This window comes from Equus przewalskii, chromosome 13 (assembly GCF_037783145.1).
Source record: "Equus przewalskii isolate Varuska chromosome 13, EquPr2, whole genome shotgun sequence".
Taxonomy (NCBI): domain Eukaryota; kingdom Metazoa; phylum Chordata; class Mammalia; order Perissodactyla; family Equidae; genus Equus; species Equus przewalskii.
In genome coordinates, this window is record NC_091843.1 from 40,659,472 (window position 1) to 40,680,513 (window position 21,042).

General features: G+C 41.6%; 1 protein-coding gene across 2 annotated transcripts; it reads left to right on the top strand.

Annotated features, from left to right (window-relative positions):
- Window positions 1-3,071: 3,071 nt before the first annotated feature.
- On the top strand, window positions 3,072-19,847 carry SKP1 (S-phase kinase associated protein 1). 2 transcript variants are annotated; one of them, XM_070571050.1, is made up of 6 exons: window positions 3,072-3,380; window positions 6,415-6,511; window positions 12,009-12,082; window positions 16,196-16,339; window positions 18,129-18,269; window positions 18,961-19,847. In XM_070571050.1, exons 2-6 carry the CDS (start codon window positions 6,415-6,417, stop codon window positions 18,994-18,996), a joined length of 492 nt encoding a protein of 163 aa, XP_070427151.1. In that variant the 5' UTR covers window positions 3,072-3,380; the 3' UTR covers window positions 18,997-19,847. The 2 variants fall into 2 exon arrangements, with proteins under 2 accessions (XP_070427151.1, XP_070427152.1); XM_070571051.1 differs by having other exon boundaries at window positions 3,244-3,431.
- The last annotated feature ends 1,195 nt before the right edge of the window (window positions 19,848-21,042 follow it).

Here is a 21,042-nt window from a genome sequence, read left to right on the forward strand (position 1 = left end):
AGGGTCACAGCTACATTCTGCAGAGTTTATGTGGTCATGGCCTGGAGCGGGAGGTGAAGGGGCTCGAGGTTGTCTGGTCCTTAGTCATCATCCATCTTCCTCTACTGCTCAGGGAGGCAGGCAGACCTCACCCCTACCAGTTGTGAGCTGCCATCCTTGGTTTCTGCTGTGCCAAAAGATGTCTGCATTTGTGCCATGGTCTCTGGTTTGGACTGTCTAGGTTTATCTGCTTTAGTTCTCCCTTTATTACATCCCAGAAGCCTCTTTCTGGTCATCTGCCTCCCCTTTGAGCAAGATCCATTCTGTTTTAGGGCCTCAGAACATATTTTGATGCTCCTTGGGATCCTCACACATTAGGCACAAGCCCGAGATGCTCCCAGACCCACTACCCTAGGCCCCCTCAGCTGCTATTTCTACTACCACTGCTATAACTTCTCACCACGAGACTTTAGACCTTACTCTCAGACCAAGGCAGATTCTCTCCACTCTCAGAGACCCCATATCTTTCTGGGGGTCCTAATCTTTCCATATCCCTGGGTTGAGGGGATAGGCGGAGGGAGTGGGAGAGAGTTCCCTTCAGAGACCCGCCCCAGTAGCTAACTACAATGCTGTCTTCTCTGCCTCGATTTCATCCCCACTCCCAGACTTTTGTAAAAGTGGCTCTGGCATCATCATACCTCTTCTTCCCAACTCTGCTGTTGCTGCTATAGATTTGAGTCCTTCAGCCTCTTGAGCTCTCAGTGCTTCACAAAACCTTCTTGTCTAAAAAGCTGTGGGTTTTAAGGGTCCATTTTGCAAGTCAAGATCCAAGAATTTGACTCTTTTTCCTTTGCATTCAGCACCCTCTCCTCTGGAGTAATATGGTGGTCTGATGTTAGGTGGAAGGCTTAGAGTTTGGCAAAAAGGAAGGAGGAGAGGCTAAGCAGAGGAAGGTGAGGTTCAGAGAGGTGAAATAACTTGCCCAAGATCACATAACAGAGCCGCTGTGCTTACCACTCTATCAGGGGAGCAAGAGAGCAGCGGAGTGAGCCAGATCTCTGGCCACGGGACTGGATTACTTCTTAGCTTACATGCTGTCCTATGGGTTGGAACACACATTCAGAGTCCAGAGTCTGTCCCATGGGTAGGGTCCTGAGAAAGCTAGTGTGAACTGAATTCTGGGCTCCCAACTCTGTGGGAGCCAGTCCTTTCTGACCTGGACTGGTGACTATGGATAAATAAGTGGGGATGAGTGACCCCAGCCTGCACCCCACCGTCCTGCAACTGCCTCGTCCCTCCTGAGTGGAGGGTTTGAGGAGGGTAGGGTTGATTCAGAAAGTGTAGAGCTAAACCAGTCACCTTTGACAGACACTGCCAGTCCCTTCTTAGCAGTGCTTCCTCACCGAGTCCCCACGACAGAGGTTTCTCAACTTTCCCTGGGCTTAAGCAGCTCTTGGAGAACTTGCTTAAAAGGCAGATTCCCCAGGAACTCTGATTCATTAGATCAAGAGTGGACCCTGGAATCTTCATTTTTCTTGACCTGAGGCCAAATTTATTTTTGAAGTAAAAAAATTTTGAATATGTAATACATTTATATGGACCGAAATCCAAAAGGTAGAAAAGGATATAAAGCGAAAAATCACCCAAACCTCTGTCCCCTAGTCATCTAATTTCCCCTCCCCTGAGGCAAATACAATACACAATTTCTTGTGTATCTTTCCTGAGATAACATGCATATAATAGCACATATGAGTAAATGAAATACACATTTTAAAAACAAGCATCTCTAGGTGATTCCAATATTGTGGGTCCCCAGACGTACTTGGAAAAACATACCCCTCCTTTATGACAGGCCCTGTGCTGGGTCCCCAGGCAAGATGTGCAACCTGGCACTGCCCAGTTCTGCTTAGGATGCTCAACAAGAGTTTACTGAGGTGCCACGCTGTATGCCGCAGGCAGGGGAGCAAAGGGGCTCCAGGGGGCCTTGCCTGGGAGACCTGAAGCTCGAGCTGCTGAGGGCAAGGCTGTGTTGTGGAGGAAAAGTATGAGACCTGTAGGTCCTTTCATCTTCCCGTCGTCGGCTGTGGCACCGGGCAGACACTGGATACCACAGCTCGTAGACAAAGCCCTGGTAACCCAAGGAGCTGCTTGGCCTCCCTGCCCAGTCTCATCCCAGAAGAGCTGTAGGCCTCTGATTTCTTTCTGTGGCCCTTTGTGGACGGGTCTTTTGTCTCCCTGGCGTCAAGAATACCATCCCGTGCCTGCTGGTTAGGTGAGCCTGGCGCCTTAGCCTCCTAGGGAGGGGTGGCAACGTTCCCCACTCAGAGCAGGGGAGGGCGGGCAAAGTCCCTGCCTGGGGGGTGGGGACGGGGGTTTCAGACTAGCCCTTTCCCTTTAGAGCTGACTTCTTCCAGGGGCACCTATCCCAGCCTTCAGGGAGCATCCCCTACAGGAGTTTGGTCCAGGCCGGCCCCTGGCTGCCTGGGTCACTGCCGAACCCCCAGCACTGTGACACACGCACACACACGGGCTCAATACACCTGCTGAACGAGTGGATATTCACTGCCAGAGAGAGGCCTCCTCTCAAGTCTTGGGGTTTCCCTGCAACAGCGGTTACTACTGGCCTGGAGGCCTCTTCAGAAATAACCGGTAGGAAATAAGGGTTAAGAGCACCAAACTGCGGCATAAGGTTCAAATCCCGGCTCTGCCACTCAACCGTTCTGAATCTGGTCCCTCACATACAAAGGAGAAAAAGGGGGGCAATATTTCACCTCCCGGGTTATGGTGGAGGGTGAGCTAACTCTTGCTGGCTTCAGGGGACACTGAGGCCCTGAGCAGAACCTCAGAACAGTGACGGTAAGGCCCATCCGCCCTCCTCCGAGCCCCCATTTTCCCAACATGAAGCGGGGAGCCGCCACCCTGCTCAAACACCACCCTCCCAGCTCCACACACGCTGACAGCTTCTAGGCTTTTCAGGACTGGGGTCTTTAGCTCGGCTCAGCACAGCCGCTGCCTGAAGGACCCTTGCAGGCCGCGGAGCGCTCCATCCAGCCCCTCATTCCCACTTTGAGGTGGGCGAGTCGCGCCTTCGAGGGTGGGGGTGAGAATGAAGCCCCGCCCCGTCCCGCCGCGCCCGCTCGCCGCCGCAGCTGCCGCCGCCACCTCTCCGCCCGGCCCGGCCCCGCCGTCCTCCGCCTGCCGTCAGGCGATCTCGGCGGCCAGCCCCGTTGGCTCTGTGACGCCGCGGACCGCGGGGTCCTCGGCGCCTGCGCCCGCCGTATAAAGGCCGACGCCGCGCCGCGCCGCTGTAGTGGCCTTGTTGTCCGCCTTTCTGTGGTGTGTGCTGACGCCGCCCAGCCCCCGTCAGCCTCCGGCCCGCCGTCTCCTTGAGACCTGACACCGTGAGTAGCCGCCGACCGATCTGGAAGGGGCGGTGGCGCCGCGGATTGCAGGTTGGGCGGCCGCACCGAGGCGGGAGGCAGCTGGGCCTGGCCTTCCCTTAGGCCCGGTGGGACCCGTTATCGACCCCGTTCTCCCGGAGGTGCCGGCGAGCCCCTTCTCCCGCCCCGCCCCTCCGCTCGGCGAGGCCTTGTCTGCTCGCGCGTCCTCACGACCCCGGGTGGGCGCCCGGGCGAGCGGGCGGGAGGCAGGAGGTGCGAGCCGAGCCCGGGATTGGGCCTTTTCTGCACCGAGCGAGCGTCCGCCGGCGCTGAGCTCGGCTGCAAGGCCCAGGCTGCGGCCTGGGGCCTCCCTTTGCGTTGAGCCTACCGGCCCCGGTGACCCCGGGCGGAGCTGGCAGCGAGGCTTTTAGTGGAGGTCCCTTGGCTGCCGTGAGTGTGGGCCCGTGTGTGGTTTTGGTGTCCAGGGGGAGCGTGGCGGCGGTAGTCCGGGAGCGGTGGATTCTCGGCTCTCATCCTTTCTGCCCCTTGGGTCTGGCGTCACTAGTCGCCGGTCCTGGCTACCTGTGCTGGGGCCGAATCTTTGCAGATAACCGCCTGCTTCTCCTGAATAGTTCTCTCCATTATTTTGCCAAAGCTTGGAGTTGCTGAAACGACTATGGTAGTAGCAGATACTATCGTCATAGTGGTGTGACTTTTAGGAGCCCTAACTCTGTAAAACTTAAGGTGTCTGGCTTTTAAAGGGATGGGACGTTCGCCTGCTTTGGTTCACTTTTTAGTGGAGACTTCAGGTTTGGGTTTTTGGGTCATGAAGTTTTCACTAGAGCGTCACAATATAAAGTCATAGAGTGTCGTAGAGTAATGCAGACTTTTCCACCCTTCCCTCTAAAAAGCGGTGTCAGGATTTCGGGTCACTTGAAACACAAGTTTTTTTCTTTATGATATTGATAGAACCCACTTCATGCCAGCCATGGAGGATGATTTAATTTCCAAGTACAGGAGCCTGAGGAATTGAAGAAATGGTCTTGAAAGCGTGTCACGTCAGAATTTCATCCGTTATGATCTGAAATTTTTGCACTGAATTCCAGCTGGATAACACTCAAAAAAGTTCTCTTTGAGTATTAAGTCTAGGATTGCAAAGTGCGTTGAATTACAGATTAACCGATTGCCTCCGTGCTATTTAATAAGATCTCACCTCCTTTAAGAGTAACCTAATACACGAATTTGACTATGACTAAGCATATCTTGCTATTTATTGAGAGTTATTTGAAACAAATATGAAATGGTCGTCTTGCTTAAAAGTAATTTTATCAGCTGCATTGCTAGACTCATGTTCCTGTAATGTTTATTCTGATGCTGTGGACTATAAAAAGAACATAGAATGTTTTGTAATTAGAAATTGGGCTCTATTGGGGATACCTTTTGTTGTTCCTTGTCACAGGGAAGGTCCTCTGCTCTGGGCCCTTCTCCATTGAGCAGGACAACTGCATTATTGGCAAGCACTAAACAACATGGAGAAGCAGACATATTAGTGAACTGAAAAGTGAAATCTGACTCTCTCCAACCATAGTGTAGTGAGAGCAGGATATTTCAATGGCTGGTTTGAAAACATAGCTTTACCGTTTTGCTTCCTTTCCTTACCAGCTTGTCTGTTGGGGGATGAAAACAATTGTCTGGGAAAAACTGAATGATTTTTTTGTCAGGTTTAATGGGTCTTAAGCCTTTGAACCTAAAATGGGTGCAATTCATATTTTAAATGCCACATTCTACCCTCTCAAGTTAATAGTGACATCACAGGATTATGAATACCTCAAAAGCATGGGTCTTCAAATGCTATGCTTAAAATTTGAAGAGGTCTTGAATTAATCTTTACGGTCAGATATTGCTGCCATTTCTCCCCTACCAAAGAATCTGAAGATGGTAAGAAGTTGCTGGCTTAGAATTCTTAATTTTAGAGATTTTGTTGTTTTTCTGGAACTGAAATTCTTTGAAGGTAGTTGCTTAGTTAACTTTTATGTAAGAAGTGTCTTTTTCCTAATGACTCATAATTAATTCGAGTTAATAAATACATTTTTGGAGCAAGTAATAGGTTATTACTATGAGGATTTTGGCAGAAGATCTCAAACTTGAATACCTTGGTCAGTAATGAAAGATAAGGACTCTGAAATTTTTGTTTGTTTTTTAAAGATTGGCTCTGAGCTAACATGTGTTGCCAATCTTTTTTTTTCTTCTTCTTCCCTCCAAAGCCCCCCAGTACACAGTTGTATATTCTAGTTGTAGGTCCTTCTAATTCTATGATGTGGGACACTGTCTCAGCATGGCTTGATGAGTGTTGCTAGGTCCACGCCCAGGATCCAAAGAGGTGAAACCCTGGGCCACTGAAGAGGAGCATGCAAGCTTGACTACTGGGCCACAGGACGGCCCAGGACTCTGAAATTTAAGTTTCTTATTTGATTTAGGGAATCAGATCAACATATGCTTATCCTTAAATCTTTTATTCTCTTATATATGGCCTTGCATTGATCCAGACATAAATAAGTATATCCTGATCTACTCTTTGGATCTGAATGCATTTTTCACTGGAAGGGCTCACAATGGGAAATTACTGTCTTTTTTGGTGGCTTTGTTTATTTTGGACTGACCTTCCTCAGGTTTGCAGGTGGTTAATTCTGATAGTTAACTATTCAAATGGGAGTAGTCAGTATTCAGTGAGAGCAGAAAGTAAACAAGTCCATTTTAGATCTATTTTGCATCAAAAGTGTAGAACTTAACCCTTAAATTGATACCAGTAATGAGTTTGGTAGGGCAGGCCTTAAGCTTCTGTTCCTAGCAGTTATTCTTTGAAAAAATTTTATAGAAACACTTGCATGCTAGCCTATGAATTACCACTTACAGTGTTTTACAGGATTCTGTACTACAGATCCTTAGGATTTTATACTTAATAAGTTAGAGGCCTTCTAACAGACTAAAGTTGATGAAATGTTGTATCGAACTAATATCTCTTAACTTTCAAATTCAATATAATACCTTTTTTTAGATGCCTTCAATTAAGTTGCAGAGTTCTGATGGAGAGATATTTGAAGTTGATGTAGAAATTGCCAAACAATCTGTGACTATCAAGACCATGTTGGAAGGTAAGTTTATTAGAACACCTGGGTCAGGGGAAAGGGGAAGAAATATGTAGTTTGAGATAACCTGTGAACATCAAATTTACATGAGTAACAATCTGTCGTAACGTGCCAAAGAGTATGAAGTGGTGAAGTTTCCCTTTTTTTCTTTAAAGTATTAACTGCATTTTTCTGATATAGGTCATCCTTTCTGCATTGTCTGAACTAATGAGGTTTTTTTATTTTTTAAGTAGATAAGACCATAAGGTAATATTGAAACGATTTCCAACCTCAGACAATGGCCCATTTCTATTTTAGGTAAATTTGGATTCACAATTTCTAATGACAAAAATTAAAGCCTTTGGAAAAGGGATACTTTCCTATATGGTAGTTAAATAGAGCACCTTGTTTCAGCAGAGGGAGTAAGCTGAGTAGATTGTAAACTGAGTAGATGTCTCTTGGCTTTTTTAAACCAAGTTTTCCCTTTTGTCTATTTTGGTCATTCTTCTGAAACTGCTACAAAGCATATATGCAGCATAGCCAAGTAGTAAGGCAGGAAGATGGGTCATGAAACATTTTGAAACTTTTGCTAGTTAATGTAGGATCTCTTAGCATTACCTAAAATGGACTGGTGGACATTAATAGTATATGGAGACATACAAATCAGCATCTAGAATTGGTGAAAAAAACAACTTAGTAGTAATAAGAATGTTCTTAGTACTCAAATATAAAAGGTTTTTTATGTAGGGAAGATCTGTAGCTTATAGATACTTAAGAGTATGGGCCAAGCACTAGCTATCTGCTGATGAAAAGGAGGTGAGAAATGGTCTTTGTTTTTGGAAGAATTTATAAACTAGGAAGGGAGACAGACATCAAAAAAAGGCAAACTGTCATGTGGTATAATTAGTGGATTAATAAAGTTGTGTGCCAAGTGTTGCCTTGGGAACATCTTGGCTAATCTTATTCTTCAGGCTCGTGGAGAGACTTCAATGTGTAGTACTAGTGAGGTGATGTTTCAAGTCTAGTAGAATTAGCATGTTTTGGGAGATCATTCTGAGTTTAGACAGAATTAGAGAAAAGTAAAATTGAGGTTTTTGGTTGGGGTTTATTGGAGTGGGATGAGATTGTGATACTTAGTTGGTAGAGCTGAAGAACGAGTTTGAGAGGAGTGGACAAGAAAATGGCTTAGAATTTGAGCATGTTATGGATGTTTGTGATTCCTTCAAAAGGTCTTTGTAACAATCTAGTAGGCAGTTCTATGTGTAGATTTTGGTCTCTGAGTTGTAGATTGCTGAAGATAAATAGACTTACTTTGTGTAGTGGGTTATGGGAGTATCTGTCTATGGGAGTAAATAAGATAGGCAGGCAGGCAGCCATGTTGGGGCTGTTGGGGCGGCAGGGTGGCTGTTAAGATTTTAGAAGTCAGAAGTGGAGAATCAGTGGAGTAGGATTTGTGGAAGCCAAGGGAAAAAGGGGGGCGTTTTGACCAGAATGATTATTAAATTGGTGTACTGTAGACTGGTCAGTTAGGATTTCACTGTTACTGAGTTCTAACTTCTAGTAGCAGATATTAGGTGTGGTAGAGGCAGAAACTGAATTGCAGAGGATGTCTCTTCTGTTTTCTAAGCAGGACTTCTGTTTGCTGATAAAAGCTGAACATACAGGATTTTTTTGTAATTGATACCAATCATGTGGCACTTAGAGTCCTGTATCCTGGTAACTTACATACAAAGATCACTTCTATTAAGTTGTGAACCCCTTGGTACATCCCACAGTCACTGTTCATCAAGTACCTATTGAATGAAGAACTTTGGTATGGTCACTAATAAAGAGTGAAAGCAATCCAAGGGTCCCTAAAGGCAGGTGAGTAAGGCTTTATCTAGAAGATTTAGAAAATGATACCAAAATTGCTGCCTGAATACTTGCTTTGGCAATGAAAGTGTTCTTTATTTCATCTCAGTTGGTGCCTGGCACACTAATCTGACCTGTGTTGCTTCAAAGAAGCATTTGCTGCTGTAAGAACATAGGCCTCCTTGAAGGTTTTCTGTGCCAACTTTGGTCACTGAAGCAAGTGGACTGAAAGCCAGCAACAGTTAAATGATTCTTTCCCTCTCTAGCCTTTGGGCATCAGAGGTGAATGGCTTTATCTCAGTATCAGTGGTTTATGTAGAATTCTAGCCTCTTGAGGACTAGAGTCCATTGAATTCAGCAACTTAACTGCTTTCCTTATTTTGCATCTGCATTATCTCTGGTTATGGGTTTTTGTGACTTGGAAAACAAAAATAAAACCTAATCATAGGACAATCAAAGTGAAAATCTTGGCATGTGTACATGTGGATTGACTGATTTGTTCAGGTCTGGAGTGTGGTATCAGAATGCAGGTTTCTTTCAGAAGTCCTTGAAACTAAATAGCTTAAAGGAATGACTGTTGCTACTTGTGCGTTCAGTTTAAAAAGCAAAAGCATTTCAAATCCTTAGTTTAAATGCTAGAGAAGTAATCCTTTACAACCATAAGGCCCTTATTTTTTATTTTTATTTTTCTTGAGGAAGATTAGCCCTGAGCTAACATCTGCTGCCAATCCTCCTCTTTTTGCTGAGAAAGACTGGCCCTGAGCTAGCATCTGTGCCCATCTTCCTCTACTTTACATATGGGGTGCCTGCCACAGCATGGCTTGCCAAGCAGTGGCATGTCTGCACCTGGGATCCGAACCGGTGAACCCCAAGCCGCCAGAGCGGAACATGCGCACTTCACTGCTGCACCACCGGCCTGGTCCCAAGGCTCTTATTTTTAATGTGACTTAAGTCTTCTTCCAAATAATGTTTGGATCTAAACAAGCTGTTCTTCTGTATTATGTTTCCTCTAATATCTTAATTCCCCAAATACAAATATGTTACATAGTGTAATTTCTTTCTCTCCCCTCTGATTAATAATATTTCACATTAATTTAGGAAAAGCATAAGTGACTTGATCCAAATGAGACCTGATCACTTTATAGTTTTACTCTATGCTGAGATGGAATCAGAGAAAGGCATTGGTGGGAAGGAGGAGAGGGGAGATAAGCAAATCCATCCATATAGGATAAGATACTATTCTTTTTGAATCTACTCTCATCTTTACCACCCCACTGGAACTACTTGTTAAGCTCAGTGACCTGCATGTCGTCAGGTGCCTTGTCTGTTTCATTTCTCATCTAGACCTATTAACAGCATTTGACAGTTGATCATTCCCTTTTACATTTGGCTTCCAGGCTGCTTGACTTACTAGTTACCTCACTCACAGCCTTCTGTCTCCCCATCTTTAAAGCCTGCAGTTCCCCAGGGCTTAATCATTAAATCTCTTCACTATATTTATACTCATTCATTCCCTCGGTCATCTCATCTAGTCTCATACACCAATTCCCAAATTTACCTACAGTTCTGATCTCTTCTCTTGATATTTAGACTTGCATATTCAACTGCTTGGTCTACCCTTGCATATCTTTTTGACAGCCTTCCCCATATCAATTAACGGCAACTCCATCCCTCTAGTTCCTCATGTGTCATAACCTTAGTCTTCCCCGACTCCTTTCACATCCTCCTTCCCATCTATTGGCAAATCCTATTGGCTTTACCTTCAAAATGCGTCCAGAATTGGAGCATTTCTTACTTCTTCATAGCTATAAACCTTGTACAAGCCACCATCTTGTGCCTAGATTATTGCCAGCTCCATAATTGGTTTCCCTCTTACCCACCTGCTCTCCATCATCTCTTCCAACACAGTATCCAAAATACACAAGGCCCTATTAATATCAGGCCCCTTATTGATATCCTCTACTCCTTTCACCCTTGCTAATCCTGCGCTAGTAACACTAGATTCCTTACTGTTTTTATTTTTTTATTTTTATTTTTTATTTTCTTCTGAGGAAGACTGGCCCTGAGCTAACATCTGTGCCCATCTTCCTCTACTTTATATGCGAGACACCTGCCACAGCATGGCTTGCGAAGCGGTGCCGTGTCCACATCTGGGATCTGAACCGGCGAACCCTGGGCCACTGAAGTGGAACGTGTGAACTTAACTGCTGCGCCACCGGGCCGGCACCTCCTTAGTGTTTTTAGAACATGCCAGACACTCCTATCAGAAGGCATTTGCATTTGCCATTTCCTTTGCTTAGGTGTTCTCTCCTCCCTTAGGATTTTACTAAAATGTCAGCTTCTCAGTGAGGCATCCTGAGCAACTCTATCTAAAATTACAACAATTCCTCCCTCCTCCTGTTTTCATTGCTGACTCTCCACTGCCTCGGACAGCACCTGGTATATATCAGGGACTGAAATGTTTGACTCACCACTGGCCATGTCAACACTGCTGATCCTCTGCTACAATCAATGTAGTACTGTAGTAACTTTTGGTCTCTAATCTTGGTACTTGCTAACTGTTAAGTAACTTTCTTTGGCAGCTCTTTTTTAGTCATGTAGAAACTGAAGGACAGACCCATTTGGTTTGAAAAATATTCTTAGTTAAAATCTTTAAGTAACATGGATTTTAATTTTAAGTTTTTTCTTTGGAGTTCACCAACCACTTTGAGAATCTTGAAAGTTAGACCTTTTTTATCAGAGAAACATGTAGATTCAAAATTATAGGTAATATGTATGTGATAAAGAACACTAAAGGGTATACACTGGAATTAAGTCTTTCAACCCAGATACTTGTTAACTTCCCTAGACATAATATTGTTAACAATTCCTTATGTATCTTTCTGGAGGAGATATTTTAAATATAAGTACACAAGTATATTCCCACTTGTATTCAGATAACATTTATCTTTTTTCTGGTGAGGAAGATTGGCCCTGAGCTAACATCTATGCCAGTCTTCCTCTGTTTTGTTTGTGGGATGCCACCACAGTGTGGCTTGACGAGTGATGTGTAGGTCTGCTCCTGGGATCCAAACCTGCCAACCCTGGGCCACCAAAGCAGAGCGTGCACACTTAACCACTGGGCCAGCCCAACATTTATCTTTTTATACCTAGCTTTTAAAAACTTTAATCTTGAATTCATACCACCATGTATGGAGCTGCCTGCCTTATTTTTGTCAGTGGCTGCCTGACCTGTTGTGTGTGTGTTTATACATCTTTGGGCTTCAGATTTTTATAGATTGAGATTGTTGTTTGCAGTACTTTTCTTTGTTTTATTTTTCTAAATGCAGTCTGAGAGTTTGGTATAAAAGACTAAGGATAAGAGTCTGGCTTTAATTTTTTTCCAAATGAGTGCCCAGTCATCTCAACCCTACTTATTAAATCACTTTTCTTCCTAATTAAGAAATCTATAATATTCCTGTATTTGTCTACTCATACAACTTTATGCATTTTCGGGTGGTTCATGGGCTTCTTGTTAGGAACTGACAATTTTAAATGCTCTTAAGAGAACTATTCTTAGTAAGTCTTTTCAGACAATGTGTCTTGCAAGTTACTTGTTTTAGACATAGCTTGATTGGTGTAAATGTTATAATGGAATTAGGAAATACTGGCAACTCTCTTCTGGTTTTCTTAGATTTGGGAATGGATGATGAAGGAGATGATGACCCAGTTCCTCTACCAAATGTTAATGCAGCAATATTAAAAAAGGTAAGGTAGCAAATGGTACACTTTGTTACGTACTTTTCTTTTTTCATTTAACAGTATCCTGGTGATCTTTCAATAATGATAAATAGATAGCTTCCCTTTTTTAAAAAAAAAACAAAACTCTACATAGTGTGATTATGACTGTAAATATTTGTTGCAGTTTATTTAACCAGGCCCTGTGAATATTTGAGTTGTCTAGTCTTTTTCACTAACACATTTAAATTACTGAACTACAACAGTATGTGCTTAGCAGAAAGGAAAATTTTTGTATTGTTTGTCCACTGAATGGGTATACCTCAAAGGAAGCTTGAGAACAAGAGATATGCTTTTGTTTTTGTTTCTTTGTTTTCAGTTGATCACCTTACCTTGTGTCTAAGCATAAGCAGCTCTTCACGTTGACTAGGATTTTAGTGTTTCAGGCAACATGGCTCTTTAGAAGAGCCAGCCATTTACTTGGATCCTTATCTAAAGAAACAGCAACCAGTTTCCACATTGCAGGGAAAACTGGCTAGGCTTAGAGATGGGAATAGTCCACACCGGTTGGCCCCATCCTAAGGGATTTTCAGAGGTTGTTGATCATATGCAATTTCATCTTATGCTTTCTCTTGACCCAGGCATGAGATGTAGCTGGACTGCATATTTTTCCATATTCTTACCATGATTGGCTATTACCTGTCTTTTTTTGTTGTTTTTTAAATTAATTAATTTTTTTTTTTGAGGAAGATTAGCCCTGAGCTAACATCTGCTGCCAATCCTCCTCTTTTTGCTGAGGAAGACTAGCCCTGAGCTAACATCTGTGTCTGTCTTCCTCTACTTTATGTGGGACACCTGCCACAGCATGGCTTGACAAGTGGTGCGCAGGTCTGCACATGGGATCCAAACTGGCAAACCCCAGGCTGCCGAAGCGGAATGTGCAAACCTAACTGCTGAGCCACCAGGCTGGCCCCTACCAGTCTTTTTTTTTTTTTTGCTCTAGCATGTCATTTAATTTTAAGTTTCAAAAGGATTAGTTTGGAGGCTGGCCCCATGGCCAAGTGATTTGGTTCGCGCACTCTGCTTTTGTGGCCTGGGGTTTTGCCAGTTCAGGTCCTAGGCACGGACCTAGCACCGCTCATCAAGCCATGCTGAGGCGGCGTCCCACATGCCACAACTAGAAGGACCCACAACTAAAATACACAACTATGTACTGGGGGGCTTTGGGGAGAAGAAGGAAAAATAAAGTAAATAAAATCTTACAAAACCTACCAGTCTTTTTAATTGCCCTAGACTAGGTAAAAAGTGATTCTCTAAAGCTGAACATTTTTTACAGATGTTATTGGCCATTTGTGTTTTCTGCATTGTCTGTTTTCCTTTGCCCATCTTCTTAGTGGGCTTTTTAAAAAAATTGTGGTAAAATATACATAACGTAAACTTTACCATTTTAGCTTTTTTAAGTGTATAATTCAGTGGCATTAAGTATGTTTACATTGTTGTGCAATCATCACTACTAACCATCTCCAAAACCTTTTCATCGTCCCAAACTGAAACTGTACCCGTTAAACAATAACTCCCCATTACCCTCTCTCTCCAGCCCCTTGTAACCACTATTCTGTTTTCTGTTTCTATGAATTTGACTCTTCCGGGTACCTCATATAAATAGGATCTTACAATATTTGTCCTTTTGTGTCTGGCTTATTTCACTTAGCATAGTATTTTCAAGGTTCATCCATTTTTAGTCTAATGGACTTTTTATAGGTGTTCTTTATGTAAAGTTTCTACTGGTTTGCTTGTCTTATGTCAATTCATAGTGTTTTATGATTTTAGTAGTTTTATATTTTGTCTGGTTAGATCTCCAGTTTCTGACTTCTGGGTTTTGTCCTTCAGTTAACATTCTATTTTATACTAATGTAAAATGCTTCTAAAAAGGCTTTTGATTGCATTAATACAAATGCCAGGCATTTTTTAGATGTTGGAGGTACAGCAGTGAACCAAAGAGACAAAATCTCTGCCCTCTTGGAGTTTACATTCTAAAGGTGTGGGGAGAAATGTACAACATAGGAAATATGTCAGATGGAAAAGCTGTGGAGTATAAACAGGTTGGTAGGTGGAGAGTTAGCTATTTTTAAAATAAAGACGGTCAGGAAATGCCTTATTGAGAAGGTGATCTTCGAACAAAGAGCTGAATGTGTGGAGGAAGAGAATTTTGGGCAATGGGAACAAGTACAGTGACCCTAAGACAAGAGCATGCCCTACCTTTTGAGGAAAGGCAAGGAGTCTTAGTGTGGTGACTAGAGCATAGTGAACAAGCAAGGTGGTAGCAGAGAAGGTCAGAGTTGATGGGCTGGGTGATAAAGGGCCACTTCTGAGAAAAAGTTTTTTTTAAACCTATTTGCATTATTGCTTAGGAATATTTAAACTTAACTATATTGAGTAATAATCACATAATCCAAAAACTGTAAAAGTAGACAATAAAATCTCCCATCTTTGTCTGTCATCTGACCAGGAATCCACATAAGTAACAATCAGCATTAATTTCTTACATATCCTTTTAAGACTTTTAAAATAATTAATTAATTAATTTTTTGTGGAAGATTAACCCTGAGCTAACATCTGCCACCAACATCTGCCATCTTCCTCCTCTTTGCTGAGGAAGACTGACCCTGAGCTAACATCCATGCCTACCTTCTACTTGATATGTGGGACACCTGCCACAGCATGGCTTGAGCAGTGGTGCATAGGTCCGCACCTGGGATCTGAACCAGCAAACCCTGGGCTGCTGAAGTGGAACGTGCAAACTTAACTGCTGTGCCACTGGGCCAGCCCCTAAGACTTTTAAAAAATACCTTTATAAGTTAATACAAATCGATTTTTTCTTGTACAACTGGAATACTGTTAAGCTTTTCTTTATTTCTGTAAAGCCCCTTATGCTTAGTATGGTTGGCTTTTCTTTCTAGAAATAGTTCTTTCCTTTTTTTGTATCCTGGCAGTATAATTTCTCAGCTTTGCAGTTTTCTCTCAGTGTTGTTCATTTCCCCAGTGTTATACTCTGAAAAAATTTTAATCATATAGAAAAATTGAAATATACGGCAAAAACCCATTTACCCACCACCTAGATTCTACAGCTTAACACTTTCAGTGTTGATTTTGGTCTTGATGATGGTGTGCATGGTCTAGCTAATCACCTTCCTGCAACCCCAACTATAATGTGTTCATTCCCCTACTAAGGGAACATGTGGGCTTTCCCTACTTTGTTCTTAGACTGAGTAGTCTTGTGCACATGTCTTGCGTATTTAGAATTGCTTGGTGGTGATATGTGCACATATTCAGCTTCACTAGGTAGTACTAGGTTACTTTTCAAAGGGGTTATACCAGTTTACACTCTCAGAAGAAGAGCTCGTGTTTCCCTCACACTGTTGCCAATGATTAGTATCAAAATCTTGAGTGTTTTTTTTTGGTCGGAGGGCAGTCTAACGTAGTATCTGACTGTAGTGTTAATTTTGCCTCTAACGAGGCTGAGTGTTTCCTTCTGTTTGACTGTTCAGATTTCTTTTGTAAATTGCCTGTTCATATCTTTAGCCCATTTCTTAGTGGCGATTTTTAAGATTTTATATTCTGTAGGGTAATCCATTGCTGGTTGTACATGTTGCAGGTTGTTTTCTCGTCATTGTCTTATCTGACTTTATGCATCTTTTTGCATAGGAGCTTTTTATTTTTATTCTTATTTTTTTTTGAGGAAGATTGGCCCTGAGCTAACATCCGTGCCCATCTTCCTGTATTTTATCTGTGGGACGCCTGCCACAGTATGGCGTGATAAGCAGTGCATAGGTCTGCACCCAGGATTTGAACCGGTGAACCCCAGGCCACCAAAGCGGAACATGTGAACTTAGCCACTGAGCCTCTGGGCTGGCCCCTACAGGAGCTTGTTAATGTGGTCAAGTATAGTAACCTCTCTGTGTTGTTCATGGTTATCTAACATCTTCCACTGTCTAAGGTTGTGAAGATTTCTCAAGCTTCATTTTTGCTTCCAAGTCAGCTTCTAGTTAGTTCTTGACCTAGTATAGGAATAACTTTTGCCCCAGAGTGAAATGAGTACCATGTGACAAAATGCCACAGAAGAATGACCTTTTGTTGTTGTAGGTCATTCAGTGGTGTACCCACCACAAGGATGACCCTCCTCCTCCTGAGGATGATGAGAACAAGGAAAAGCGGACAGATGATATCCCTGTTTGGGACCAAGAATTCCTGAAAGTTGACCAAGGAACACTTTTTGAACTTATTCTGGTATGTTTTTAAATACATACTGTAAGATATCTCTAGTTCAGAATCTTTAGCACTTATTATAGAGTTAAATTTGTTAAATTCATTGATACTAAGTTTTAACACTCTGAACTTAAATGCAATGCTATATTTAAATCCACATATCAATAATCACATTAAATGTAAATGGTCTAAACACCACAAGCAAAGGGTAGAGGTTGTCACATTGGATAAATAAAGCAAGACGTAGCTATGCTGTCTACAAAATATCACTTTAAATATAAAGACATAATTAAAGGATGGAAAAGGATATATTATGCTAACATTAATAAAAAAAAACTGAATTGACTATATTAAAGTAGATTTCAGAGGAAAGAATATTACCAGGATTAAAGAGGGTCATTGCATAATGATGATAGGATCAGTTCATTATTAAGAGGACATAACAATCCAAAATGTTTATCTACCTAAAAGCAGAATTTCCAAAAAGTGAAAGAAAAACCAATAGAACTCAAAGGATAAATAGACAAATCCATTATCATAGTTAGAGATGTCAACACCTGTCTCTAAATACTTGAAAAAACAAGCAGACAGAAAGTAAGGATGTATAAGACTTGAATAACACACCATCAACCAGCTTGTCTTTTTTTGTGTGTGTGAGGAAGATTTGCTGACCTAACATCCATTGCCAATCCTCCTCTTTGTTTTTGCTTGAGGAAGGTTAGCCCTGAGCTAACATCTGTGCCAGTCTTCCTCCGCTTTGTATGTGGGATGCCTATACAGCATGGCTGAAGAATGGAGTAGGTCTACGCCTGGGATCCGAAGCTGTGAACCTGGGCCACCAAAGTGGAGCATGCGGAACTTCAGCCACTTGGCAACGGCGCCAGCCCCACCAACTTGTCTTAATTGACATTTATAGAACATTACATCTAATGACAGCAAAATACGTTTTCTTTTTTAAGGTGTATACTACCAAGACAGACATGTTCTGGACCATAAATCAAGTCTCAAATTTAAAAGGATTCAAGTCATACAAAGTGTATTTGTTTTCTGATCACAGTAGAGTGAAATTAGAAATGAGTAACAGAAAACTATTGAAAAATTCACAAATACTTGAAAACTAACACACTTCTCAGTCACCCATGATTCAAAGAAAAAAATCAAAAATTGCAAAGTATTTTGAACTGAATGGAAATAAAAGACGACACATGAAAATCTGTGACATGCAGCTAAAGTAGTATTTAGAGGGAAATTGATAGCACTAAACACCTATATTGGAAAAGAAGAAAAGTCTCAAATCAGTTATCTAAGCTTTTACCTTAAAAAACTAGTGAAAGATGAAATTAAACCCAAAGAAAAGGAGCAATCAAAAAAATAGAAAACAGGAAAACAGTAGAGAAAAATCAAAGAAAGCAAAAGCTGATTCTTTCAGAAGATTGATAATATGTAGTGCTATAACTGCTTACGTTTGAATTCTTTAAGTATTTCTGTCAAGATTTGACGTGCTTGTGCACATGCACAATTCCCCGCCCCCCGACACACACACACACGTGTGTGCCACTAGTGGCTATTCTTTCATATTTGAGGTAGTATAGTTTACTGAAGGCAGCACAAGGACTCACTATTTTAGAGGTATAACAAAGAAGGGGACCTACAAACATCTTTGACAGAAGAATTTGATTTCTTCTTCTCCCTCGAATTTCTTAAAATCACTAGCATTTTAAGGTTAATTAAATATGGGTTGTCAGCCACTAACTTTGGGTTTAGTTTAACCATCAAGTATACTTTAATGAAAACAACAATCACTTTACAGGCTGCAAACTACTTAGACATCAAAGGTTTGCTTGATGTTACATGCAAGACTGTTGCCAATATGATCAAGGGGAAAACTCCTGAGGAAATTCGCAAGACCTTCAATATAAAAAATGACTTCACTGAAGAAGAGGAAGCCCAGGTAGGTAGCTCACAGCTTGTTCTTGATCACATGCTTTTTGAAAGAGACTAAAACTCATAATATGCCAGGAAAAGAGTTGCCTGTATCAAGGAATTTGACTTTACTTGAAGGATTATAGATACCTTCTGTGTCCTAAAAATATTCTTGTTTAGAGATTGATCTGTCTCTGTGAATCTAAACACTTAGATGATACAGCTCTTTTATAAACAGAACAGTTAGTTTTCAGCCAAAAGTGCTCTTTGATATTTATTCCTTAACAGTTACTAGTTTTGGTAACTGGAACCTTACCCGTTACCAATATTTGACTTCAGAAAAGCAGGCCCTTATGGATGGTTGTATGCTAGGGTACTCCAGAGAAACTTAGTGAATGGGGAAGAAATGAATGAATAGATCAGAGTGATTTCGTTGACACAGCTACAAACTGAAATGATTTGAATTATCCAAATTTGCTTTGTCAACTCTGGTGTAGTTGCCCATTGCCTTTGCTTTTTTGAAATTTCAGCAGGGCAGAATAAAAACCTGGGGAGGCAAAGAAGGGTAACCAGGAAGTGTACTCTTAACCTGGTGTTTTTCCAGTTTTCCATCTGTCCCTTTCTGACCTACTTCACAGGCTACTGATGAATCAATAGGTAGTGGTCTTAGGAAAGACTGCCTAAGTTAAGGTACTTCTTTTATCTATCTCTTTTTCTAGGTACGCAAAGAGAACCAGTGGTGTGAAGAGAAGTGAAATGTTGTGCCTGACACTGTAACACTGTAAGGATTGTTCCAAATACTAGTTGCACTGCTCTGTTTATAATTGTTAATATTAGACAAACAGTAGACAAATGCAGCAGCAGATCAATTGTATTAGCAGAATATTGTCCTCATTGCATGTGTAGTTTGAGTACAGATTCCAAACTTATGGCTGAGTTTCTTCTAGTATGATCAGAAGTTTCTTTTTTCTTTGCTCTGAATAAAACTAAACTGTGGGTTCTCTATGGAACATGGCATTTTGGGCTTTCCTCTTTTTGTAAAGTGATTTCTGCCTAGTTTATTGTCCAGTTAACTTTAGTGATCTTTTAAATACAAGTTGGCATTGTAAATAAAACAGCTTGCAAAAAGTTTTCTGAAATAGAATAACAACGTATTATCTTTATTCATGAGTTGGAAACTGGAAAAAGGCTACTTGAGGTAAATGTTCTGAGTGGGGTTATTAGGATGTCTTCCAGCTTCCTGGAGTCGAGGAGTGCTACTGGTATTGATCAGCCTTTATGGAGCAGAGCTCCCTTAATTGGATCTGAGGACTTGTTTTTGCATTTTTAATCCTCTCAGCTTTGAATATTTTGGCTAGAGACTCAGTTACTACTCACTTTGTGGTTTTGGGGGGAATATAAATAGACATTTGTTAGCTTTGCAATTAAAAAAGACAACCCATATGGTACGTCATCTTTTTATAATCAGTGATCCCATGTGGGGAAAACTATTCACACTACTTGCATGTAAAAAATAATTTAACCTTTAGTATTAAAATGTGTGGCAAAACCTAGAAAACATCAGTCAAATGCAAGCTATTTTCAATAAAAAGTAAGTTACATGGTAGGTGGTAGATGGTTTGCTTTTGTGTATTTAAATGTGTCCCTTCACTTAATATTAAATGTTTATGTGCGGTTGTTTAGCTGGAGAAGACCTGTAGGTAGTTCACGTTCTAGCTCACTGGAGGCTACAACATAACAATAGGGTTTTGCTAGACTTCTGTCTCTTCTAATTGTCATTGATATATTTCGCTAGAGCCAGTGCCTCAGTTCTTAGCTGGTGTACTTAGGCACACAAAACTGCACTGCTGTTGCTTCTCGCCTCCCCCTACAGTAGAATGAAGTTTTCTTGATGGTTTGAGATGGCTCAAAAATTTTTTTTTTTTTCTTTCCTCCTTAGGCTCCCTTTTCTTTCTTTCCCAGCTAGCGTCATCTGTATTCATATGCTTACTGTGTTCTCTTCATGTTTATTGTGAGCTATTGTGGCTCAGATTGTTACTTGACAGTAGTTTGCCTTTACTCCTTCATCTCTTATTTGTCCTAAATCTACCTTATTTAATGAAGTCCCATATGCTATCTTATATGAATTCCCATTTGTTGTCTGTACCAGAGATAGCAAACTACAACCTGTGCGGGGTGAAGTCCAGCCCACAGCCTGTTTTTGCAGTCTGTGAGTTAAAAATTGTTTTTACATAATTTTAAAGGATTGCTGAAAAATATACACACAGAGACTATTTGAACAAAAAGCCCCAAATATTTATTCTCTGGCCCTTTACAGAAAAAGTTTGCCAACCCCTGACTACTGCTGGATCCCTGATGCCCTTTACTTTCAGAAAGTGAACTTGTTTTCTATTTGTCCTGGTTTTAGTGGAGAAGGTAGCAGAGTTCAGTCCTACCTGGAGTGTCTCATCTGCTAATTCCAGCTATAATGGTCAACTCTTGGAAAAACTTATCCACCCCAAGTATATCCCTAGCAATATCATGACGAACACAAATCTTTACTGAAAGTCCAGGATTATTAGCATATGCTGTGTTTAGTTTGGATAAGAAATAGCACCTTCTAGGAAACGGGACCCTATTACTATTAGCTCTCAATCTGTATAACGCCCAAGAATTGTTAGAATTACAGGACTAAATAACGTCGCCACTGATACTTAAAGGATACTGGGATCTTTCTTGATAGGTAAGATTGCGTGGACAGACAATATAGTAGTTTAAATTTTTGTTTCCTTCCTGACTTTCTGTAGACTATGGCTCTAGTC